Here is a 27338-nt window from a genome sequence, read left to right on the forward strand (position 1 = left end):
TACTGGACTGCATATCCAGTGTCCTGGAGTAATAATCACAAAGAGCAAGAGTTCCAATCCACCATGGCACTTTGAGAATTGGAACTCAGTTTTAAAAATCAGGAAATATACAGTTGGCATCATTAAAGTGACCAGGAAGCTGTTACATTGTTGTAAAACCCCAACTGGTTCACTAATATCCTTTAGGGAAGGAAACCTGCCATCCTAACCTGGCCTGTATGTGACTCCATTCCCACACTTTAGGGATGGGCAATAAATGCCAGCCTTGCCATAAATGCCCAAATAGAGGCCAATTGTTGGGCAAGTTTCTGTAGGTTGGCGGCTGTTTGTTTGAATGAATTTTTAATACAACAACAACTTGTATTTATATAGCGTCTTTAACGTAGCAAAACGTCACAAGGCGCTTCACAGGTGTATTATAAGACAAAAAAATTTGACACCAAGTCACATAAGGAGGAATTAGGGCAGGTGACCAAAAGCTTGGTCAAAGAGGTAGGTTTTAAGGAGCGTCTTAAAGGAGGAAAGAGAGGTAGAGAGGCGGAGAGGTTTAGGGAGGGAATTCCAGAGCTTGGGGCCCAGGCAGCTGAAGGCTCAGCCACCAATGGTTGAGCGATTATAATCAGGGATGCTCAAGAGGTCAGAATTAGAGGAGCACAGATAGCTCGGGGGGCTGTGGGGCTGGAGGAGATTACAGAGACAGGGAGTGGCGAGGCCATGAAGAGATTTGAAAACAAGGATGAGAATTTTGAAATCGAGGCTTAACCGGGAGCCAATATAGGAGAGGGGTGATGGGTGAAAGGGACTTGGTGCGAGTTAGGACACGGGCTACCGAGTACCTTGTATTGTGGCACTGAGCCATCGAGTAGGAAAGGGCGATGCTGAGCATAATTAGAATCAATGATTGTGGGGGAAGGATCAGGGCTCCTGTTCCAGATCACTATCTAGTGACTCTTGCTGAAAAGGCCGTGTGAGTTGATGTTGGGTGAGGTGTGAAGTCCCCCATGGTAAAATAACCTGGCAGCACCATCTGAAGATTGGCCATTTGGGTGTTTTGTGCCCTGGGTTGTCAGGGCCGGTGGTACTCGATATCCTTTCATGTTATAATATTGCTATATGTGGAGGTGGCATAAGGGAATGAAACTGGAAGGACGAAAAGGTTATTGTAACATTTTCTTTCATTATATATAAATACACATTTTCTATGTCAACTCCAGAGTATGTTTATGTTTTCAGCTCTGCTGGTCACACCTGCAGTCTGTCATACTCCATTTCCTGCTGGTGTTTATTCCCCTTGGACAGGAGCTGGCGATTTACAAACAGCCACAATCCTACAGAAACTTCCACAACAATTAGCCTCTATTTGGGTTCAGTACCTGCTTATTTAGATAGACCACATCTCCTCATGGAGTGCCTGAGCAGTGGCCTTAAAAGGGCCAGGCAACTTTAAGCACAGCTGCCAAAAGCTCAACAACACAACTAGACTCCAGACCCTAAAATAGCTGTGAGCAACACCACTGGAAATCGATTAGAAGTTTAAACAATGGCCAAGTGGGCCCATCGAGAGCACGGACTTACTTGGAACATCACAGAAGAAACTGTCCTTGTGGAAATTCCACTCCGCCTGCCGCTTGTCTCTCTCGTAGGGATCATCTGACCATCTGTCCTCTCGATGACTTGCGTGAAACCAGAAAGCAGATTTGAAGTGAGGAAGCATTGCTACAGGTAAACGAGGGAGGTTTGATGCACCTCTCTCACTTTAAAACTGTACAAGAATACAGGTCTGTCAGAGCAGGCCAAACATTAGAATATAATGGCCACCAGATTGTTTTGTTTTAATTTTTTAAAAAGCATACGCAAGTCCAGAAATGACTGCTGCCGATATTAAAGGACAAATGTTGAACACAATCAAATGACATCTGTCTGACTGCCACCAACAAGTGCTAGCTCAATTATGATAAGTGGCTTAATGTCCCCTCAAGAAGGGTTTACTATTGGGCCAGAACTTCGGGTCCCCACGGGTGAGTACGCGCTGGGTATTCACGCGTAGGCCCAGCGAAAGTGCTGGTTTCGTGCATGCACTGCGCAAGCGCGGGAAACCGGAACTTCTGTTCCCTTAAAGGAAGGGGTTCACAGGTCGAATGCGTGTGCTGGAGAGGCAGCGCGTCGCTTGGAACTTCCGTTTTTTTTGCAGGTTTCTCCGGGAGGGTAAGTCTCCAGCAGCTACGCTTCTAAAAAGCAGTCGCAAGGCCTGCTTTTAACAAGGTAAGTGGTGAATTAAGTAAAATTAAAACATTTTTTCCACAGGTTTATTATTTTTAAATACTTTAAAGAAAGGTAAGTTTATTTTTAGCCCTGTTAGAAACTGTAATTCATTTTTTCAAAAATTTTAATTATTGTTTAAAATGGTTATTTTATGTAATTTATAGTAAAATGTGATTTAAAAAAAAAAAAAATTTATTTGAAGATTTAGTTATGTTTTGGAGCTGAATTGTATTCATAGATTTGACAGCTCTTCCTGTCAAATTTATGAATGGGCATTCCCTGCTATCATTGGCTCTCCATGGCCCACGTGATCCTAGGGGACGCTTCGAACTAACTGCGCCCCTGGGATACGCAAGCACTGCGTGCCGGCAGTTGGAGGAGGCCCAGGATCGGAATCCCACGCGGGCCCACAGCGCAACAGCCGGTGCGCTAGGTAAGTGCAGGTCGGAGGCTTGCACCCGCGGGAAGCCTCCGACTCGAATTTCTGGGCCAATATCTCTAACAGTAATTTTTTTTTTATTCACGGGATGTGGGCATCACTGGCAAGGCCAGCATTTACTGCCCAACCCTAATTGCCCTCGAGAAGGTTGGGGAGAACCACCTTCTTGAACCGCTGCAATCCACTGTAGCAGTTTTTTTGATACGACTGAGTCACTTGCGAGCACATTTCAGAGGGCAGTTACGAATCAACCACATTGCTGTGGGTCTGGAGTCACATATAGTCCAGACCGGGTAAGGATGGCAGGCTTCCTTCCCTAAAGGTCATTAGTGAAACAGTTGGGTTTTTACAACAATCCGGTAGTTTCATGGTCACCATTACTGATACTAGCTTTTTATTCCAGTATCAGTAATGGTGACAATTTCTACCTTAACACATTATATCCCAGCAAAATATTAAACAGCATGTATAAGAGTGATCACTGAACCATAAAAGAATGGAAGGGCTTCACAGCCAATCAATTACTTTCCAAATGTAGTCACACTTCTTCTGGCAGATGCTGCATCCCCCTCCCTCCAAGTGTGTCCAGCTTTGCTGATTTCCCCCTTCTAAAAATGTTGATTATGCTGATCCTTTGCTCTCCCCAAAACATGCACTCTTACTGCTCAGTTGTCCTGTTTAATAAGAAGCCCTTCTGTGAAAATCAACATCAGGCCACAAAACACCCATTTGGGAAAAAAGAATCAGCTGATTTGCCAGTTCTCCAGAAATCCTCACTCACTGCAAAGTGCACCCTTTCAACACGTTTCAGGTTAAAGTATTCTGTTGCAACATATTTTTCCCGCAACCCAAACTGTATCTGTGGCACCAAAAAAACTCTGGCTGGATTCCCATGGCCGCACACGCATATATTTACCTAGAGTACTTACTGCGTTTTATAACTCACCTCTTGGCTTGCTCCTCTGCGTATTTGAAAGGATAGTTTGCAAGTGTTGCTTGATACCCTGTGTTTTTCACCATATTATTCCAGGTGACCAATCTCTGACCAATTTCTGTCCCTCTAGGTTCAAACCCCTGTAAACATTTCACAGCAGAACATCAACTTACTGACAGGAAGTGTTTCTCTCCGCCCCCAAAGGTGCTAACCCATGTGCCACTGTTACAACCAACCAACTTTTTCAATACATTTAATTTTTTTCCTCCACCCCATCGCTGGCACTTACTAATTGCTGATGCTGCTGGGGCGAGACGGTCCCGGCTGCTGTGGCGAGATGGTCCCGGCTGCTGGGGCGAGACGGTCCCGGATGCCCTCTGCTCCTTCACCTAAGTGACCATTTTGTGGAGCAGGCACATGGGATTAGGACTACTGCTTGGGGGGGGGGGGGGCGGGGGGGAGAGGATAAACACTAACATGGACTGATTGGACCGAATGGCCTATCTCTCTGTTGTAATTTCTATGGATTTCTGAGTGTGTGTGTGTGTGAAACTGTGTGAAGATAGAATGACAAAATTGCAAAAATTGTTTATACCAATCTGGCATAAAAGGAAATCTAAAAAGGTGACTCAACCGTGGATAACAGGGGAAATTAGAGACAGCATAAAATCCAAAGATAGGGCGTATAAAATAGCCAAAAAAAGCGCCAGAGCGGAAGATTGGGAACAGTTTAAGATAGAGCAAAGGAGGGCAAAGGGCATAATCAAGAGGGGCAAAATAGCTTACGAAAACAAGCTGGCGGAAAATATAAAAACTAACTCCAAAAGCTTTTATAAGTATATCAAAAGGAAAAGACTGGTGAAAACCAAAGTTGGTCCATTGCAGTCAGATACGGGGGAATATATAATGGGAAATAAGGAAATGGCAGATCAACTAAATGCATACTTTGGGTCAGTCTTTACGAAGGAAGACACAAAAAACCTCCCTGGGATATCGGGAAAAATAGGGACATTGGCAAAGGAGGAACTGACGCAAATCAATATCTCTAAGGATATGGTGTTAAGGAAGCTAAAGGGATTGAAGGTGGACAAATCCCCAGGGCCTGATAACATGCATCCTAGGGTACTGAAGGAGGTGGCCCTAGAGATAGCGGATGCACTAAGGATGATTTTTCAGAATTCATTAGACTCGGGAACAGTGCCGATGGATTGGAGGGTAGCTAACGTTACCCCACTATTCAAAAAGGGGGGTAGGGAAAAAGCAGGTAATTACAGACCTGTAAGCCTTACATCAGTTGTGGGCAAAATGCTGGAGTCCATCATTAAGGATGAAATAGCGGAGCACTTAGCAAATGGGGACAGGATAGGACAGAGTCAACATGGATTTACAAAGGGTAAATCGTGCTTGACTAATCTATTGGAATTTTTTGAGGGAGTAACTGGTAGAATAGATGGGGGAGAGCCAGTAGATGTGGTGTACCTGGACTTCCAAAAGGCCTTCGATAAGGTCCCACATAAAAGATTAGCATGGAAAATTGAGGCTCATGGGATAAAGGGGAAAGTTTTGGCGTGGATAGGGAACTGGCTGTCAGATAGAAAACAGAGAGTTGGAATAAACGGCTCATTTTCTGAATGGCAGGCAGTAACAAGTGGGGTACCACAGGGATCTGTCCTGGGCCCCCAGCTGTTCACAATTTACATTAATGACCTGGATCAGGGAGTCGGATGCAGCATTTCCAAATTTGCAGACGACACTAAACTAGGAGGGGGGGTGGGCTCAGAGGAAGAGACCAGGAAGCTCCAGAGCGATTTGGACAGACTGGGCGATTGGGCGGATAAATGGCAGATGCACTATAATGTGGACAAGTGCGAAGTTATCCACCTTGGGTGCAGGAACGGGAGGGCAAATTATTATTTAAATGGCAATAGATTGGGAGAGGGGGAAGTACAGAGAGACCTGGGTGTTCTTGTACACCAGTCACTGAAGGCGAGCATGCAGGTGCAACAGGCGGTCAAGAAGGCAAACGGTATGCTGGCCTTCATAGCAAAAGGGTTAGAATACAGGAACAGGGATACCTTGCTGCAGCTGTACAGGGCACTGGTGAGACCACACCTCGAGTACTGTGTACAGTTTTGGTCGCCTCATCTGAGGAAGGATGTTCTTGCCATGGAGGGGGTGCAGCGGCGATTCACCAGGCTGATACCAGGAATGGCGGGAATGACCTATGAGGAGAGACTATGTAGTTTAGGGATGTACACACTGGAGTTTAGAAGATTGAGAGGGGACCTCATAGAAGTGTATAAAATTCTGACAGGTCTAGACAGACTGGATGCAGAAGGAATGTTTCCCTTGGCGGGTGAGAACAGAACTAGAGGACATAATTTAAGGATAAGGGCTAAACCATTTAGGACAGAGATGAGGGGGAATTTCTTCACTCAGAGAGTGGTGAACCTGTGGAACTCATTGCCACAGAGGGCAGTGTATGCCAGCTCATTAAATATATTTAAGAGGGAATTAGATATATTTCTACGGGCAAAAGGGGTTAAGGGTTACGGAGAGAAGGCGGGGACGGGATACTGAATTAAAGGATCAGCCATGATCTCATTAAATGGCGGAGCAGGCACGAAGGGCCGAATGGCCTACTCCTGCTCCTATCTTCATCTTCTATGTATTCTACCATGGACTGCACTGCCACCAAGCCCCATTCAGTCAATTCTCAATCAGCATCCACATACACACGCAGGGGTCATGTAACAGTCATCTTGGGCGATTTCCCCCCTCTGTAGCCTGGGGCGTTTCAGCCAACTATATAAGCAAAACTATTCATGAGACTGGTGTCTTCCCCATCCCCTCCACACAACAACCTTGTGTAAGGAAAATATCTACAAAGTAGAGGTCTGACTACATCCTCCTGTGCAACGCGTTACACTAGCACAAGTAGTGATTTCTTCCTGTTGCACCCTTCCCAGCCTCCTGTAGATGGCGATCTATACCATAAACAGCGCAGAATAGGCTCTTCAAAAGAAGGAAATGTGTTCTACTGAATTATCCCCCACATTAGGGCAAGCGTGTCGGTGTACTAAGCAAACCCTTGCTACGTTTTTTGCTTTAGAATTGCTCGTTAGAAGCAGTGGAGAGTAGAAGGACCCCATTACATCTCAGAAACATCGCAAGACTGTTCACATATATACTTTGCAGTCACTGGTCAGTCCACAGCTCTCCAAAATTATAGAATCATGCAGCACAGGAGGAGACCACTCAGCCCATCGTGCCTGTGCCGGCTCTTTGAAAGATGTCCAATTATTCCCACTTCCCTGCTCTTTCCCAATAGCCCCTCAAATTTTTCATTTTCAAGCAGAGATCCAATTCCCTTTTGAAAGTTACTATTGAATCTGCTTCCACCTTCCTTTCAGACAATGAATTCCACATCATAACAACTTGCTGCCTATAAAATAATGTCTCCTCATCTCCCCTCTGCTTCTTTTGGCAATTATTTTAAATCTGTGCCCTCTGGTTATCGATCCTCCTGCCAGTGGAAAGAGTTTCTCCCTATCTGTCTAAAGTGATTCACATACAGCGAGTTCCTCTCAAGTGCAGTGCCATGTGGGCAGGTAAATAGGGCGCCCACAGAAGCTATGGGAAGAATGATCTGTTAAGCTGGTTTTTGGCAGTGTTGTTGGTCGAGGGGAATGTTGGCCAGGAGACTGCAATAATTCCCTGTTCTTCTGTGGATTCTGCCATGGAATTTTGAGCATATGTTGGAACAGGCGGGTGTGCCCTCAGTTTAACATTGTCCAAACAGCGAGACCTTTGTGCAAAAAAAACCCTCTTCTGACGAGAAACCGTGAAGTTTGACTCCAGCGATGATATGAGCAAACAGCGCTGCCGACAGCAACTGGATTAACAGAATATAATCCTCACTGTTTATCCAGCTGTGACCTAACTTGTCATTGGTGGCATCAGCTGTTGCTAAACACATCATCACAGTACAGTCTAGCCACTGGAACTGGAGTGACGGCGTTTTAATTACTCAACGTTCGATGCTGAGCTGCAAGTCACCCCACTCGCGCTCTGCAGCGAGTGAGATTGGATCTTTGACCGATCCCACTAACAACTATTTAAGTCAGACTGTGTCTGCCCCTCTCAGCTCGTCTCTTCTTAAGAACTTAGGAACATAGGAACAGGAGGAGGCCATTCAGCCCCTCAAGCCTGCTCTGCCATTCAATGAGATCATGGCTGATCTGCGACCTAACTCCATATACCTGCCTTTGGCCCATATCCCTTAATACCTCTGGTTAACAAAAAGCTATCAATCACTGGATTAATATTAACAATTGATCTAGCATCAATTGCCGTTTGCAGAAGAGAGTTCCAAACTTCGACCACCCTTTGTGTGTAGACGTGTTTCCTCATTTCACTCCTGAAAGATCTGGCTCTAATTTTCAGGCTATGCCGCCTAGTCCTAGAATCTCCATCCAGCGGAAATAGTTTCTCTCTATCTACCCTATCTGTTCCCCTTAATATCCTGAAAACTTCAATCAGATCATCCCTTAACCGTCTAAATTCTAGGGAATACAACCATATTTGTGTACTCTCTCCTCGTAACTTAACCCTTGGAGTCCGGGTATCATTCTGGTAAACCTACACTGCACTCCCTCCAAGGCCAATATATCCTTGCTAAGGTGTGGTGCCCAGAACTGCTCGCAGTGCTCCAGGTGTGGTCTAACCAGGGTGTTGTAGCTGCAACATAACTTCTACCCCCTTGTATTCTAGTCCGCTAGATATAAAGGCCAGTATTCCATTAGCCTTTTTGATTATTTCCTGTACCTGTTCATGACATTTTAATGATCTATGTACCTGGACCCCCAAATCTCTTTGGACCTCCACTGTTACTAGCTTTTCACCATTTAGAAAGTACCCTGTTCAATCCTTTTTAGGTCCAAAGTGGATGACCTCACACTTGCCGACACTGAAATCCATTTGCCACAGTTTTGCCCATTCACTGAATCTGTCGATATCCCTTTGTAATTTTGTGCTTCCATCTACAGGAAACTTTCGATTTACCGGCACCTAAATAAGCGGAAATCTCGGTTAACCGGCAAAATTCAGGAGTAGGTTCCGGTAAGTTTTACTTCATATTGTACTTACCTTCCTCGATCTGTTGCTGTGCAAGGGTGTGGCTGCAGCTGTTGCTAAGCTACAGAGACGCTTGGAACTTGTGGCCATTGTTCTGAACCTGTTGCTAAGGGTTTGTTGCTTTATACGGAGCTCTCAGCTCTCCGTATCTTTTACTATAGCTTTCGGTTATCCGGAATTTTTGATGAACCGGCACCACGTCGGTCCCGTCGGTGCCGGATAAAAAAAAGTTTCCTGTACACTGCCTACAGTGCTTTACTTTCTCTCCTCCTCCTCAGACAAGCACTTTCCAGCAGGACTCACTAGATAGCGGCAGCCCTAGCTGATGTTCCCTTCCCTACTCCTGGGATGGCGTGGATTCTCTTTATAATAAGGCCTTTCCTACCAGCTCTGCTGAGATCAGCTGCTCAGTGGTAAACTTGCTCAATCACGGGGGGAGCTTATATAGAATGATACAGCACAGGAGCCCATTCGGCCCATCATGCCTGAGCTTTGAAAGAGCTATCCAATTAGATCCACTCCCCTGCTCTTTCCCCATAGCCTTGCAGTTTTTTCCCCTTGAAGTATTTGTGTCTTAATGCGAGGAGCATTCGTAATAAGGTGGATGAATTGGCTGCGCAAATAGAGGTAAACGAATATGATTTGCTTGGGATTACAGAAACGTGGCTCAAGGATGGCCAAGGCTGGGAACTCAACATCCAGGGGTATTCGATACTCAGGAAAGATAGGCAAAAAGGAAATGGAGGTGGGGTAGCATTACTGGTTAAAGAAGGGATTAACACAATTGTAAGGAAGGATATTAGCTCTGATGATGTGGAATCTGTATGGATAGAATTGAGAAATACTAAGGGGAAGAAAACGTTAGTGGGACCTCCAAACAGTAAGGCGGAGGTTGGGGATGGCATTAAAAGGGAAATTAAAGAAGCATGCAATAAGGGCACAGCAGTCATCATGGGTGACTTTAATCTACATATAGATTGGGCTAACCAAATTAGTAACAATACTGTGGAGGAGGAATTCCTGGAGTGTTTACGGGATGGTTTCCTGGACCAATATGTCGAGGAACCAACCAGAGATCAGGCCATCTTAGACTGGGTATTATGTAACGAGAAAGGATTAATTAGCAATCTTGTTGTACGAGGCCCCTTGGGTCGGAGCGATCATAATATGATCAAATTCTTCATTAAGATGGAGAATGAAGTAGTTGACTCAAGAGACCAAGATCCTCAATTTAAATAAAGGAAACTACGATGGTCTGAGGAGCGAGTTGGGTAGGATTGATTGGGGAATGTCATTCAAAGGGTTGACGGTGGATAGGCAATGGCAAACATTCAAAGACCGAATGGATGAACTACAGAATTTGTTCATCCCAATTTGGCATAAAAATAAAACAAAAAAGGTGACTCAACCGTGGCTAACAAGGCAAATTAGGGATAGCATAAGATCCAAGGAGAGGACATATAAATTGGCCAGAAAAAGCAATAATCCTGAGGATTGGGAGCAATTTAGGATTCAACAAAGGAAGACAAAGGGATTAATTAAGAAAGGGAAAATAGAATATGAGAGTAAGCTTGCAGGGAACATAAAAACTGACTGTAAAAGCTTTTATAGATATGTGAAGAGAAAAAGATTGGTGAAGTCAAGCGTAGGTCCCTTGCAGTCAGAATCAGGGGAATTTATAATGGGGAACAAAGAAATGGCAGACCAACTAAATACATATTTTGGTTCTGTCATCACAAAGGAGGACACAAATAACCTCCCAGAGATGCCGGGGAACATAGGGTCTGATGAAAGGGTAGAACTGAAAGAAATCAGTATTTGTAGGGAAATGGTGTTAGGAAAATTGATGGGGCTGAAGGCCAATAAATCCCCAGGGCCTGATAATCTACATCCTAGGGTACTTAAGGAAGTGGCCCTAGAAATAGTAGATGCATTGCTGGTCATCTTTCAGAACTCGATAGACTCTGGAACAGTACCCATGGATTGGAGGGTAGCTAATGTTACCCCACTATTCAAAAAAGGTGGTAGAGAAAAAGCGGGGAATTATAGACCGGTAAGCCTGACATCGGTAGTGGGGAAAATGCTAGTGTCCATTATAAAAGATGTAATAGCAGAGCACTTGGAAAACAGTGACAGGATCGGACAAAGTCAACATGGATTTACAAAAGGTAAATCATGCTTTACTAATCTACTGGAATTTTTTGAGGATGTAACTGGTAAAATAGATAAGGGGGAACCAGTGGATGTGGTGTATTTGGACTTTCAGAAGGCTTTCAATAAGGTCCCGCATAAGAGATTAGCGTGCAAAATTAAGGCACATGGGATTGGGGGCAAGGTATTGACTTGGATAGAGAAAGGGTAGAACTGAAAGAAATCAGTATTTGTACTGATTGTATCCCCTTTCAGCATTCCGCAGGGACCGCTCCCTCCGAGACACCCTAGTCCACTCCTCTATCACCCCAAACAGCCCTTCCCCTTCGCCTGGCACCGTCCCGTGCAAGCGGAGGAGATGTAACACCTGCCCCTATACCTCCCCCCTTCCCACTGTCCAGGGCCCCAAACACCCCTTCCAGGTGAAACAGCGATTTACTTGTACTTCTCGCAATCTAGTATACTGTATTCGCTGCTCACGATGCGGTCTCCTCTACATTGGAGAGACCAAACGCAGATTGGGTGACCGCTTTGCGGAACACCTCCGTTCAGTCCGTAAGGGTGACCCCGAGCTTCCGGTCGCCTGTCATTTTAATTCACCGCTCCATTCCCACTCGGACCTCACCGTCCTTGGCCTCTTGTATTGTTCCACGGAAGCTCAACGTAAACTCGAGGAACAGCACCTCATCTTCCGATTAGGCACTCTGCAGCCTTCCGGACTCAATATCGAGTTCAACAATTTCAGATCATAAGCTCGGCCCCTATTTCATTTTTTCTTGTAATTTTTCCACTCCTTTCCCCCCCCCCCCCCCTTTCCTTTTGTTTCTCTCTCACACCTGGCAGCTATCTCTTGCCCTGCCAGTACACTTTACACCTAATCTCAGCCTATTACCATCTCGTCTAGCTTCTAATCTCTTTTACTTCTTTTGTTTCTTTTATTCTTTTGTCCGATCGCAGCCCTGCCTTCGATCTAGTTTCTTTTCTTTCCAGTTTTGAAGAAGGGTTCGACCCGAAACGTCAACTCAAATTTCTCTCCACGGATGTTGCCTGATCTGCTCAGTTTTTCCAGCATTTTCTGTTGTTATTTTGGATAGAGAACTGGTTGGCGGACAGAAAGCAAAGAGTTGGAATAAATGGGTCGTTTTCCGAGTGGCAGGCAGTGACTAGTGGGGTACCGCAAGGATCGGTCCTAGAACCCCAGCTGTTCACAATATATATTAATGATCTGGACGAGGGAATTGGATGTAATATCTCCAAATTTGCAGACGACACAAAGCTGGGTGGGAGGGTATGCTGTGAGGAGGATGTCGTGAAACTCCAGTACGATTTGGACAGGTTGGGTGATTGGGCAGAAACATGGCAAATGCACTATAATGTGGATAAATGAGAGGTTATCCACTTTGGTGGCAAAAACAGGAAGGCAGATTATTATTTGAATGGCAATAGATTGGGAGAAGGGGAAGTGCAAAGAGACCTGGGTGTTCTTGTGCACCAGTCGCTGAAGATAAGCATGCAGGTGCAGCAGGCGGCTAAGAAGGCAAATGGTATGTTGGCCTTCGTAGCAAGAGGGTTCGAGTACAGGAACAAGGATGTCTTGCTGCAGTTGTACAGGGCCTTGGTGAGACCACACCTTGAGTATTGTGTGCAGTTTTGGTCGCCTTATCTGAGGAAGGACGTTCTTGCCATGGAAGGAGCGCAGCGAAGATTCACCAGGCTGATACCTGGGATGGCAGGAATGACGTATGAGGAGAGATTGTGTCGATTGGGCTTATACTCACTGGAGTTTAGAAGATTGAAAGGGGATCTCATCGAAACCTATAAAATTCTGACAGGCCTGGACAGACTAGATGCAGGAAGGATGTTTATGATGGCCGGGGAGTCCAGAACCAGGGGTCATAGTCTAAGGATAAGGGGTAAGCCATTTAGGACTGAAATGAGGAGGAATTTCTTCACCCAGAGAGTGGTGAACCTGTGGAATTCTCTGCCACAGAGGGCGGTGGAGGACAGTTCATTAAATATATTCAAGAAGGAGTTGGATATATTTCTTAAGACTAAAGGGATCAAGGGATATGGGGAGAAGGCAGGGACAAGGTACTGAATTTGGATGATCAGCCATGATCTCATTGAATAGCGGAGCAGGCTCGAAGGGCCGAATGGCCTACTCCTGCTCCTATCTTCTATGTTTCTATGTTTCTATTTATGCAATGCACTTTTGAAAATTACTGTTGAATCTCCTTCCACCACCCTTCCAGGCAGTGCATTCCAAAAAATAACAACTGTTTACAATAACTTAAGAGACTTGTTTATATATTTTATACATTAAACCAAAGGAAGTTTAGAGGTGGGGGTAAATTTAAACAACAAATATACTCAGTAAATTTCCTCTGCTTTTCCAGTCTGCCTGGCTAGGAAATCCCCTCCCACCCAACCCTGCATGGCTCCAGGTGCAGTACTTAGCTAAACAGACTCGGAAGAAACTGACAAGAGTTCTTTGATGAGGTAACAGAGATGGTGGATGGGGGAAATTCAATGAATGTGGTGTATATGCACTTTCAGAAAGCCTTTGACAAGGTACCACACAAGAGACGACTGGAGACAATTAAGGGGTATAGAATTAGGGGTAGGGAGGCAAATTGGTTTAAAAACTAGTTCCAAAAGAACAAACAGGAAGTGAGCGTTAAGGGTAGTTTCGTAGAGTGGATGGAAGTGGACAGCGATGTTCCTCAGGATTCTGGTTTGGGATCGCTTCTGTTCACTGTGTACATCAAAGTTTTGGATACAGGGCTAGAGGAGATGGTGTCCAAATTTGCAGACAATACTAAAATAGGAGGCATAGCAAATAATAGAGGACCAATGGGAAAAACAGTGGCAGATGGAATTCAATGTCAGTAAATCTGAGGAGGTACATAAATGAAAACTTTGGATGGGGAAAAGCTGGATTTGGAAGAACAGAGGGATCTGGAGGTTCAGGTTCATTGACATTAAAAGCAGCACCTCAAGTGCATAGCGCCATATAAAAAGCGAATGGAATACTGGGTTTTAAGGCAAGAGGTATAGAATATAAAGTCGAGAGGTAACAGTGAATCTACCTTAGGAAGACCACAACTGGAGTCGTGTGTGCAGTTTTGGGCTCCACACTATAGGAAGGATGTTGAGTCAATAGTGTGTGCAGCCAACGTTCCCTATAAGCTGCGCAGCTCTCTGCCGATCTCTGTGCATGCACGAAACTGTGAACAGGCCGCACACCCAAAAATAAAAAAGCGGCAATATCGAGTACAGCGCAGAATCACGAGGATGCTGCCTGGTATGAGGAAATACGAATGAAGACTTGAAAAATTGGGGCTATTTTTGCTGAAACAAAGGATATTATGCAGTGATCTGATAGAAGTGTTTAAATTATGAAGGGTTAGGGAGAGTAGATTGAAACAGACTGGTTCCAGTGGTTCAGTGGTCTAGAATACTTGACATAGATAAACAATTAAATGTTTATTTTAGGTCAGAGGGCAGAAGAAACTTTTTTTTTAAAACAGTGTGTTGTGAGGCTGTGGAATACAGCACCACAGTTCGTGACTGAAGCAGGGACCATGTAAACATTTAAGAAAGAGCTAGACAGGGGCCTGAAGGAAAGGGAAATAAAGGGATGTGGGAAGAGATTGAGCACAAGGGATTAGGACTATTGCTCATGTGAAGGATAAACACCAACACGGTCTGATTGGGCCGAACGGCATATTTCTGTGTTGTAATTTCTATGTAAAGTCCCAGGTTCGATAGCCAGTGTGTGTTGAGTTTGCTGATCTCCCCACCATGGCCAACCAACATGGATTGTCCGTGCAGTCATAAGGGAGGACACAGTGCCTGGTGCATGTAGAGCCAAGCCCCAAGTAGACACCTTCCGGGGAAGAGGAGAGAAGAACTTTCTATAACGTGACGCAGAATATTCTAATTCTGCAGGTTGGGATATTTACGAGAAATCAGAACCATTTTACTTTCAAATGTGCAAAATAATTTACAACAGTTTGACTCCCTCGAAGAGGTAATAAGACAAAAGACAAGCCATTGAATTCTGGCCTCGAACTTTTGCAGAAGTTACAGAGCTACATTAAAGGGGACAAGTTTGCATTGATCTGGAGAATTCGATGTAGCTGCAGTCACTCCAAAGAGGAGCGCGAATCACTCACCAGCAGTGGGTCGGAGAAGTCTGGAAGGTCTGGTACCAGGAGCCCGACCAGTGCACAAATCACTATCAGCACCGTGCACAGCCCCAGGACCACCACCGGCCAGTCAGCAATCAGAGCTGCGTAGCTGCGAGGAGGAAACACCATCGTCACATTACACACAGTCTACAACATGATGTTTCCATTTCTTGAAATAAAACATCACAAATGTCTAACTCTGTAAGCTGGACTTTGAGACAATTTTGCACCGATTGGAACCCCATGCACTGCGGGAAACCCCACGCACGTATTTTTCAAAAAGCGCCATCTACCGAAGGTTGGAGTACCAGTTCCAAAGGCTGGCAGCCCTCCATGTGGTTGTTCTCCACGTGTGAACTTCAACAGTGAAGTTAACAAACGCGATCAAGAGGAAGAGATAAATATCTGGCTGAGAACAGGACTGGAAATGGTCAAGATACATTGGGATCGTCAAATACTCTATGGGCATGATGGCGGTCTGCTGCTGGGTCTGGGGAGCTGGTTGTTGATGTCAGGGTTGGATTGTGGGAGATAATAGGGTGGATGAATACTTCAGAGTTTGGCTTGATTACCCTCGAGGATCAGGGATTATTTCCCCAGGAGATTAATGGGGTTGCAGAGGGTACATGGACTGTGGAAGAAGCGAGCTCGATGGGCCAAATGGCCTTTTCTCATTTCGAGCTTTTTTCTATTCTTATCAGCTTTAAAATTTCCAATGGTGTTATTAGTGGACAAACGGTGAACAGGTTTATAGGGCACTATTTTAACATAGGCATCAACCAGTTTATTTTAAGTGAGCTTCCACCTTTGCTAAAATAGTCAAAGGAAATCGTTAACCATGCATCTGCTAATATTGCCCACACTCATTTCTGAGTTACGATGCACTGATGCCCTGCACCATGAATTCATGGGATACGGATTCACTCGCACAATGCCCACGTTAACCTACCCACCTCGATCGTGTTACCTCAGGATGGCATTGAAGGGTTGCTGCGTGACAACGGGCGAGGCCAGAAATGGGTGGGGAAAGAAATCTCGCAAAAACAAAATCGCTTTGAATTTGGCAGCTAACTGGCACTCCTTCCCTCCAATCTCCATTACAACCTCTCTTGTCTGTCCACTTCCTTTGAGCTTTCCTCTCTCCCTTTGCTCCTATGCTATAAATACACCGTCTTGCACATCCTTTCTTCCTGACAGCACACTCACCATGTTGAAATCAAGATTCACTGCACCATCTCCCAAATAACTCATTTGTTGTCAGGACCACAAACTCTCCATCAGTCTTTCCTTTCTCCCACAATCTACAGGCTTTTAAACCCCAAGCACGATCACCATTTCTTAATCAGTACCTTCTCTCCTGCTCTTCAACCTTGCTGGGTGTCCTGCACTATGGGACTTGGTCTTTCAACTAGTTTTCTCAATTAAGACGGATGCGCCCTGCATGGGCATGTTGTGAATTACCTGGCAGATTTATCTTGCTCAACTGCATAGTAAACTTTCAGTATCTGAGAGCACTTGCTCCAAGTTTTAGCACATAACGTTGGCGATGGAACCAGAGTATGTCAGACTGTTATTAGGCTATGCATAAAGGCTGGCAGAGGTACAACGATGAGCTCTGGGTCCTGCTGAGGCTGGAATTTCCTTTCAGAGAGCACTTGGCTCTGTTCAGTGTCTGTGGAACCCACCCAAGGAAAAAAAAGCAAGGTTGACAGTCCTTTGTTTAGAGTGCTTCTTCACTACTTGAACTTCCTACGACATGTTAGCAGACTGAACAAGCACAAACCATCGACTTTGGCACTGGAGAATGTCACACAAAGAAATGCCGTGTAATCAAAAGAAACAGCTACATGCAGAATCAACTGGGGCCTTTAAAAGGGAGGTCACTACGTCATAAGTAAGGATAATGGAGAGGGGCAGGAAAGTAGGATATTGGTGGAGTAGGCTCAATGGGCCAAATAGCTTATTCCCGATCCTATGGCTCTCGGTAGCTCGGCTGGTTAAGGCAGTGAGTAGCTGAGCCACACTGAACGTCCCAGGCTCAATCCCCCTGCCTGTGGTGAGCTCACCAATCTCAGCTAAGGGTGGTGTTGGGGGTGGGGAAATAAACTGGCCAGGGTTCCCATTGTGGTTATCCAGCAACAAGTGCCAGCAACATGGATGTGGATGTCAGGCAGGAGCAGGATCAGCCTTGGCTTAAAATAAACACTACTTTTGGCTGAAGGGTAGTAAAATAAAAATCGACTGTTCTCAGACTATTGGAGAAACTATTGCCCCTCAGACTGTACAAGTGTTCTCGAGTGTGCAGTAATGCGGTTACTAGGACATCGTTACCTCCAGGTTTCTGCGCAAAATACTGGATTCAAACGCAGAGGAAAGTGCAGTGTAATCATAACGTTCGTCCTCTGGGTGTCTTACATTCTTGGTAAATACGGAATCATGCAGCATTTGTTGGAGTAACTGTGGCACTTAACAGTGGAAGACCGGTAGTGCACAAACTCCAACTCCTCCCAACAACTATTATACTGTGAATTGAACAAGAACAAAATATTGTGGCTGTTGGAAATCTGAAATAAAGATGGAAAATGCTGGAAATACTCAGGAGGTCAGGCAGCATCTGTGGAGAGAGAGCGAAACAGAGTTAACGTTTCAGGTCGATGACCTTTCGTGAGAACTGGAAGGATCAAAGGTCATCGACCTGAAACGTTAACTCTGTTTCTCTCTCTCTCTCTCCACAGATTCTGCCCAACCTGCTGAGTATTTCCAGTATTTTCTGTTTTTATGTACTGTGAATTGTGCAGACTAATTTGATGCTTTCTACAGTTGCCAGCTCAGAATATCACCAGCTGATCAGACCCAAGACATATTGAACACTGCCCTGCACAGTTGGCCCTGGGTCTCAGGCTGGAGCTGGGTGGGATCCCCTGTTAGTTTAGGCTCTGTACAAGGCACCTTTGCCAGCAATGCTAATGCACTCAACTTAAGCCACTCACCTTCGGGGAAATCGGAAGGGCCTTGGAGGTCTGAAAGGAAAACACAGAAATACGGAAAATTAGGCACACATAGTGTTTTTTTGTTTTAAAATTAAAAACATGTCCCCACTCCCCTAGCCCTCTCCACGTTTTACCCCAGGCCGGCCAACAATCTACTCCCAGGCCTCTGAAAGTTACTGTTAGGAGATGGCTGACAGTGATCCCAGGGGCAACTCTCCCTCCATCCTTCCTCTGTCCTTGTGTAGAAGGTGTGGAGATGCCGGAGTTGGACTGGGGTGGACAAATGTAAGAAGTCACACAACACCAGGTTATAGTCCAACAGCTTTATTTGAAATCACAAGCTTTCGGAGCGCTGCTCCTTCTTCAGGTGAAGTGGAGAAATGCATAAAGACACAGCTTATATAGTCATCCACGCTCTCAAGACCAACCGCAACATCGTCATCAAACCAGCAAAGGAGGTGCCATCGTCATACAGAACAGAACGGACTATTGCAAAGAAGTATACCGACAACTGGACAACCAGGAACACTACAGACAGTTACCCGCAGATCCGACCAAAGAACACACCCGCCAACTCAACAGACTGATCAAAACCTTCGATCCAGACCTTCAAAGCATCCTACATGCTCTCATCCCATGTACTTCCCGCGTGGGAGACTTCTACTGCCTCCCAAAGATACACAAAGCCAACACACCTGGACGTCCTATCGCATCAGGCAGCGGAACCCTGTGTGAGAACCTCTCTGGATATGTCGAGGGCATCCTGAAACCCATCGTACAGGGAACCCCCAGCTTCTGTCGCGACACTACAGACTTCTTACAGAAGCTCAGCACCCACGGACCAGTTGAACCAGGAACACTCCTCGCCACGATGGACGTCTCGGCACTCTACACCAGTATCCCCCACGATGACGGCATCGCTGCGACAGCCTCAGTACTCAACACCAACAACAGCCAATCTCCAGACGCCATCCTACAACTCATCCGCTTCATCCTTGACCACAATGTCTTCACCTTCGACAACCAGTTCTTTACCCAAACACACGGAACAGCCATGGGGACCAAATTCGCACCCCAATACGCAAACATCTTCATGCACAAGTTCGAGCAAGACTTCTTCGCTGCACAGGATCTCCAACCAACGCTATACACCAGATACATCGACGACATTTTCTTCCTATGGACCCACGGCGAAGAATCACTGAAAAGACTACACGATAACATCAACAAGTTCCATCCCACCATCAAACTCACCATGGACTACTCCTCAGAATCAGTCTCATTCCTGGACACACGAATCTCCATCAAAGACGGACACCTCAGCACTTCACTCTACCGCAAGCCCACGGACAACCTCACGATGCTTCACTTCTCCAGCTTCCACCCTAACCACGTTAAAGAAGCCATCCCCTATGGACAAGCCCTGCGAATACACAGGATCTGCTCAGACGAGGAGGAACGCGATGGACACCTACAGACACTGAAAGACGCCCTTGTAAGAACGGGATATGACGCTCGACTCGTCGATCGACAGTTCCGACGGGCCACAGCGAAAAATCGCATAGACCTCCTCAGAAGACAAACACGGGACACAACCAACAGAGTACCCTTCGTCGTCCAGTACTTCCCCGGAGCGGAGAAACTACGCCATGTTCTTCGCAGCCTTCAACATGTCATCGATGACGACGAACACCTCGCTAAGGCCATCCCCACGCCTCCACTACTCGCTTTCAAACAGCCGCCTAACCTCAAACAGACCATCGTTCGCAGCAAATTACCCAGCTTTCAGGAGAACAGCGACCACGACACCACACAACCCTGCCACAGCAACCTCTGCAAGACATGCCAGATCATCAACACAGATACCATCATCACACGTGAGGACACCACCCACCAGGTACATGGTACATACTCATGTGACTCGGCCAACGTTGTCTACCTCATACGTTGCAGGAAAGGATGCCCCGGAGCATGGTACATCGGCGAGACCATGCAGACACTGCGACAACGGATGAACGGACACCGCGCAACAATCACCAGGCAGGAGTGTGCCCTCCCAGTCGGGGAACACTTCAGCAGTCAAGGACATTCAGCCTCCGATCTTCGGGTAAGCATTCTCCAAGGTGGCCTTCGAGACACACGACAGTGCAAAATCATCGAGCAGAAACTGATAGCCAAGTTCCGCACCCATGAGGACGGTCTCAACCGAGATCTTGGGTTCATGTCACGCTACATGTAACCCCACCTGATGCAGGGTCATCCAGACTCGAGTCGACATTGGCTTGTTCTCTCTACACAGATTCGGCCGGACCTGCTGTGATTTCCAGCCAAAAAAAATGTTTTTTGTCTGTTTTTTTGTTTTTCATACAGACCCCAGCATCTGCAATATTTGACCCCTTGTGACCCCACCTCATTGTTCTTTGATGTAATGTTTCCCTGACTGACCTGTTTGGACACCATTCACACCTTTGACTGCTGTGATTATCTCTCTGCCGAGGTGTGATAAATGGCAGTTGGAAAGGTTACCTGTAAACATCTGACATGATTCTCTGACTATATAAGCTGTGTCTTTATGCATTTCTCCACTTCACCTGAAGAAGGAGCAGCGCTCCGAAAGCTTGTGATTTCAAATAAAGCTGTTGGACTATAACCTGGTGTTGTGTGATTTCTTACATTTGTGTAGAAGCGCTTGGGTCCATGTGGCACCACTCCCTCTGAAACACCACTTAACATTTGTGACTCTGCCAGATCAGTAATACTGGGTGACATATAAATCAGATCTCTATTGCTTCAAACCAGTATCCCACAGTGACACTCCAAATATCATTACAATCACAACAACCAGCATTTATAAAGCACTTTTAACCTAGTGAATGTCCCAAGGCATGTCACAGGAACGATTATCAGACAAAAATTGACACCGAGCCACCTAATGAGCTATTAGGACTGGTGGCCAAATACTTGGTCAAAGAGGTAGGTTTTAAAGAGAGAGAGGCACGGAGAGGTTTAGGGAGGGAATTCCAGAACCAATGGTGAAGCGAATGAAGTCGGCGGGTAGGAAAGCATCATTATCACACCGCCCGATGGCTCAGTGGCTAACTGCACCTCATGATGTGGTACTGAGCTATACAGGCCAGGAGACTTATGGGTTACGCCTGTGGTCTGTGTCGAGATAGCTGATCCCAGCTGGGGCAGAGATAGGGGCTCAACATCACCCGGGTAAGGAGAGGAAGGGCAGGATATCGCTCTGATCGCGAGTCCCTGCCGGAAAGTGCATGATGTCCAGTGAGGACAGATTCAGGCTCAGTTGGAATGCTCTTCCCCTCCCCACATTCATTGTCTGGACTCCCACATGAAAATGACCACTCGAGTGAGCTGCGCCCATACAACCAGCAGGAGTTATTTCCTTCAGCAGAGAAATTTGGCGGTTGTTGGAAAAAAAAGTTGGTATTTTTGGCCCCCCCGCCCTCCGGGTACGATTACATTTGCAGTTTGGGAATAGTGCAATTTACCATCTGCTCTTATAAGCAGGAATAATTGCTAAATAAATTTCCAAGGGCCTCCAAATCCTCTAGTGCACGTAGTAATCCATGGTGTGGCTGAGCAGGAACAACAACAAAAAATGAAACAATCTTCACCTCAGCTGTACAAACAGAGAATCAGCTGTTGATCAAACACCGGCTTGTCTAACAGGAGAAACTGCTGCCTTCACCTCCCCAGCTCAAATACTTGGGCTGTTGCAGATTCTAGTTACTGTCGCTCGCGACGTCTGCAGTCACACCTGAACCGCAGATACTGGTGGTTGGTTCCGTTGCTTCCTTAGAGAGAGAGTTATGGGCTAGCAAAAACAAACAGAACACAAAACCCGTAACTGTTCCCACATGAACGTTGTCCGCTGTGTGGTGCACTACGAAGGTGAAGCCAGCTGGTCCTCCGCACTGGGGCTGTCATTAACTGCTGCAGCAAAGAGGCTAAAACAAACAGTCATTCCAGTTTCCCCCCTTCTTCTGGATAAAACGTGGATAAATGTGAGGTTATCCACTTTGGTGGCAAAAACAGGAAGGCAGATTATTATCTGAATGGCAATATGTAAGAAGTCACACAACACCAGGTTATAGTCCAACAGTTTTATTTGAAATCACAAGCTTTCGGAGCGCTGCTCCTTCATCAGGTGAAGTGGAGAGATGCAGAAAGACACAGCTTATATAGTCAGAGAATAATGCCAGATGATTACAGGTAATCTTTCTAACTGCCATTTATCACACCTCGGCAGAGAGATAATCACAGCAATCAAAGGTGTGAATGGTGTCCAAACAGGTCAGTCAGGAAAACATTACATCAAAGAACAATGACGTGGGGTCACAAGAGGTCAAATGTTGCAGATGCTGGGGTCTGTATGAAAAACAAAAAACAGACAAAAAAACATTTTTTTTGCTGGAAATCACAGCAGGTCCGGCCGCATCTGTGTAGAGAGAACAAGCCAACTGAATGGCAATAGATTGGGAGAAGGGGAAGTGCAACGAGACCTGGGTGTCCTTGTGCACCATTCGCTGAAGGTAAGCATGCAGGTGCAGCAGGCGGTTAAGAAGGCAAATGGCATGTTGGCCTTCGTAGCGAGAGGGTTTGAGTACAGGAACAAGGATGTCTTGCTGCAGTCATACAGGGCCTTGGTGAGACCACATCTTGAGTATTGTGTGCAGTTTTGGTCGCCTTATCTGAGGAAGGATGTTCTTGCCATGGAAGGAGATCAGCGAAGATTCACCAGGCTGATACCTGGGATGGCAGGAATGACGTATGAGGAGAGATTGGGTCGATTGGGCTTGTACTCGCTGGAGTTTAGAAGAATAAGAGGGGATCTCATTGAAACTTATAACATTCTGGCAGGACTGGACAGACTAGATGCAGGAAGGATGTTCCCGATGGTCAGGGGGTCCAGAACCAGGAGTCACAGTCTAAGGATAAGGGGTAGGCCATTTAGGACAGAAATTAGGAGGAATTTCTTCACCCAGAGAGTGGTGAACCTGTGGAATTCTCTACCACAGAAGACAGTAGAGGCCAATACATTAAATATATTCAAGAAGGAGTTGGATATATTTCTTAAGGCTAAAGGGATCAAGGGATATGGGGTGAAAGCAGGGACCGGGTACTGAATTTGGATGATCAGCCATGATCGCATTGAGTGGCGGAGCAGGCTCGAGGGGCCGAATGGCCTACTCCTGCTCCTATCTTCTATGTTTCTATGTTTCTCGGGAAGGTGCTGCTTCAAACCGGGGCACCGTTCCACGGGCGCTGGCAACCATCTTGGTACATTGTCCCAAGAGGCCATTCTGCATACGTGAACAGTGAGTGTTGGCCAGGACATTCCACTGTGTAAGGAAATCCTAGCTGAGTGTGATCCCATCCTTACCCTCCAGCCAGAGTCACTGGCTAGCAATCAATAGCTGGAATCCTGCAGGATCCAGGAGTGCTGCAGCCAATAGCAGCTTCCCGCACCCGTGAGCAGCTAAATAATCCCAAATAATTTCTGTTATATAAAGTAGTTATATTTTCCTCCATCGCCCTTCCACACCCCCCACCTCCAGCCAGGAAGCTCACCTCAGCTAAGGAACAGCTTGTTCCGCCATTCAATGAGATCATGGCTGATCTGTAGCCAAACTCCATTCACCCGCCTTAGCGCCATATCCCTTAATACCCCTGGCTAGCAAGAATCTATCGCTCTCGGATTTAAAATTATTAATCAAGCTGGCATCTACTGCTTTGTGCGGGAGAGTTCCACACTTCTCCCACCCTTTGTGTGAAGAAGTGTTTCCTAACTTCTCTCCTGAATGGCCTGGCTCTGATTCTAAGGTTATTTCCCCCGTCCTAGACTCCCCCACCAGTGCAAAACGTTTCTCTCTATCTACCCAATCTATTCCTTTCAAATTCCTAAAAACCTCTATCAAATCATCCCTTAACCTCCTACATTCCAAAGAATACAAGACTAGTTTATGTAATCTCTCCTCATAATCTAACCCTTGGAGCCCTGGTAACGTTCTGATGAATCTGCACTGCACTCCTTCCAATATATCCTCTCTCAGATGCTGTGCCCAGAACTGTACACAATACTCCAGGTGTGGTCTAACCAGGTCTTTGTACAGCTGTAGCAAAACTTCCTCCCCTTTATATTCCAGACCTCTCGATATAAAGGCGAACGCTGTTTACGGAGGTCACGGACCATCATCAAAGACCCTACCCACCCCAGCCACAGTCTGTTCGCCCTCCTGCCATCTGGGAGACGCTACAGATGCATTCGCACCCGTACGACCAGATTTAGGAACAGCTTCTTTCCCAGGGCTGTCATCCTACTGAACTCCACAAATAAACTCTAAAGCCTGCACATCTGCCAATGCACTTTATTATGGTTATGTTTATGTTAATGTATTACAAGCCAAATGAATGTTGAATGTTTAAATGTCTTAATCTAAATGTACACTCTCGGGAGCCGCAAGCCTACATTTCGTTGTACTGCACTTGTGCACTAACAATGACAATAAAGTTGATTATGATTATGATTAGCCTTTTTGATTATTTTTTGTACCTGACCACTGATTTTATTGATCCGTGTACATGGACCCCTAAACCTCTTTGGACCTCCTGGGCCTACAGGAAACCTTTCTGTATGTAACCAGCCATTATGAAAACAGCACTAGGGGCTGACTCCCTCTCTGATGCCCCCTCCCTGCTCTCCACTTGATTCTGCCTTGAAGGCATAACCTTAAAATTAGAGCTCGGCATTTCAGGGATGACGTCAGGAAGCACTGCTTCACACAAAGAGTAGTGGAAATCTGGAACTCTCCCCCCCCAAAAAAGCTCGAGAGGCTGGGGGGGGGGGGGGGAGTCAACTGAAAATGTCAAAACGGAGATTGATAGATTTTTGATAGGTTAGGGTATTAAGGATTATGGAACCAAGGATAAATGGAGTTAAGATACAGATCAGCCATGATCTAACTGAATGGTCAAACAGGCTTGAGGGGCTGAATGGCCTGTTCCTATGTTAAGCTGGCAGTGATGACCTTGCGTGACTATTGGGATGGAACAGGGACCGGCACTCAGTTACCCAGTTAGAGCTTATGTCACGGGGGAAGCCGAGTGGCGACAGTCAGCAAAAGAAGGGAAGATCACAGCGGATATGGTCACGCCTGGCCACTCGCCGGCACTCCTCGCTGCTGACTGGCAGCCTGGGTGGGAGAAAGCTGTGCGCCTCACCCTCAGCTGCAGAGTTATGCAGTCAAGGGGGAACCAAAGGGATTCTAATTAAAAAGGAAGGAGGTGGAAGCTTCCTCGAAACAAAAAACCCATAAAATCGCAAACCACCCAGAAATATGAGCTCCATAAAATATAAGAAATGCTGTAATTGAGAACAGACGGAGCTGTGAATGAACAGAAACCTCGGTGGAACTAGGCCACAATCCATTCAGCAATTTAGTTCTTCAAATTACTCACACGGCTTCTGGGGCCTTGCTGTGCGTAAATTGGCTGCCGCGTTTCTTACATTACAACAGTGACCACACTTCAAAAAAAAAAGTGCTTCACTGGCTGTAAAGCGCTTTGGGACATCTTGAGGTTGTGAAAGGTGCTATATAAATGCAAGATCTTTTTTTTTATATAAAAGAGCATCTAATGAGATGAGGTGCAGACCCAGACCAGGGGTGGCAGGGGCTGCAATGTTCCCTAATCCAATTGGATGGTCTTGACTTCAGGCTTGTTGCTGACATTTGCTAGCCAATGGCCCATTGGTTGCAGACTACAGAGGTCCAATTGTAGCATCCTCACTGCTGCCCTCACTAACTCAACAGAGTAGCAATTGAATCTGGGACCTTCCTGGCCTATACCGACTCAGCAGAACATCATCTGTTTAATACACAGCAGTAACACAATGGAATAGCTGATACAAAAAGGGTGCTCCTGGCTGCAAGGCTTAGTAAATCTAGCAAGTTTGCTTGAAGGCTGCGGTCAGCCACTCGAGACCCACACACTGAGATCCAGTGGCACAAGCATTGAACTGAACCCAAGATCGATGCAACTTTAGTAGGAGGACCATAGAGGTTTATAGCACAGGAGACCATTCAGCCCATTGTGGGGTCCCTTCAGAGGGGTCAGGGCAATGAATGTTGCGCGCAAGGGTCCTGCATTCGATATGAAACAAGACAACAGCCCAAGGGGTGACTTGAATCCTCTTCTGTTGCATTTCTATCGTGCTTTTCATGTCCTCAGGATGTCCCAAAGTGCTTTACAGCCAATAAATATTGTTTGAAGTGTAGTCACTGTTGTAATGTAGGAAACGCGCTGTCAATTTGCACACAGCAAGGAGAATGTTTCCCTTGGCTGGGGCGTCTAGAACCAGGGGCCACAGCCTCAAGATAAAGGGTAGGCCATTCAGGACTGAGATGAGGAGAAATTTCTTTACACAGAGGGTGGTGAATCTTTGGAATTCTCTACCCCAGAGGGCTGTGGAGGCTCAGTCATTGGGTATATTCAAAACAGAAGTCGATAGATTTCTGACTAGTAAGGGCATCAAGGGATATGGCGATAGGGCCGGTGAATGGATTTGAGGCAGATCAGCCATGATCTCATTGAATGGCGGAGCAGGCTCAAAGGGCCGAATGGCCTGCTCCTGCTCCGATTTCTTATGTTCTTATCCCACTAACAGCAATGTGAGGTGTATGGTAGTGGTTCCAAGGGCAGACTCAGAATCAAGGCCAGCAAAAGACTGCAACGCAAAGCACGTCACTGAATTCTTTTGAAAAACAGAACAAGATGATTTCACCAGGGTATCCTCATTAACAGGCCATAACTGGAGCTACTACAGACCCTGGCAACAGGATAAAGTTTTCCGCCTTGACCCCAGAGGCCTGTGCAAGCCATGCCGAGCCCTGCGGTCTGTGCAGATCTCAGCATTTACCAAAAGCAGGCATTTCAGGAAAGATTTCTTTTCTGAAAGACAAACATAGTCTTGTGTCCAATGCAATTAGTGTAATTTAAATGGTCTGGGGAGGGAGGTGAAACATACAAGTACAACTATCAAATCTCCTCAGGCACTTTCACCCCGTCCTGGGGTTTGTGTTTCGAAACATACCTTATGAATACTGTGAAATATGGCAGTCACTTCAAAGCTGCGGTTTAATTGATGGAGATATCTGAGCTATGCAATAATGAGCAAGTGAATCTCAGTGATTGATTGTTTTAGACAAGTG

The 27338-nt window shown here is 46.0% G+C and overlaps 1 protein-coding gene across 3 annotated transcripts in view; it reads right to left on the reverse strand.

The window, feature by feature from the left end:
* disp1 (dispatched homolog 1 (Drosophila)) overlaps positions 1-27338 on the reverse strand; it is a 300779-nt gene that overhangs the window by 6789 nt on the left and 266652 nt on the right. For all 3 annotated transcript variants that reach the window (XM_085998018.1, XM_085998019.1, XM_085998020.1), the window contains exons 3-6: positions 18106-18135; positions 15101-15224; positions 3648-3775; positions 1576-1673 (exon numbers count right to left, since the gene is read on the reverse strand). In XM_085998018.1, the coding sequence (XP_085854144.1) occupies positions 1576-1673; positions 3648-3775; positions 15101-15224; positions 18106-18135 (380 nt within the window). The remainder of the gene's footprint in view (positions 1-1575; positions 1674-3647; positions 3776-15100; positions 15225-18105; positions 18136-27338) is intronic.

Source organism: Somniosus microcephalus, chromosome 9, assembly GCF_052327205.1.
Source record: "Somniosus microcephalus isolate GS21.2 chromosome 9, FLI_Smic_1.0, whole genome shotgun sequence".
Classification (NCBI taxonomy): domain Eukaryota; kingdom Metazoa; phylum Chordata; class Chondrichthyes; order Squaliformes; family Somniosidae; genus Somniosus; species Somniosus microcephalus.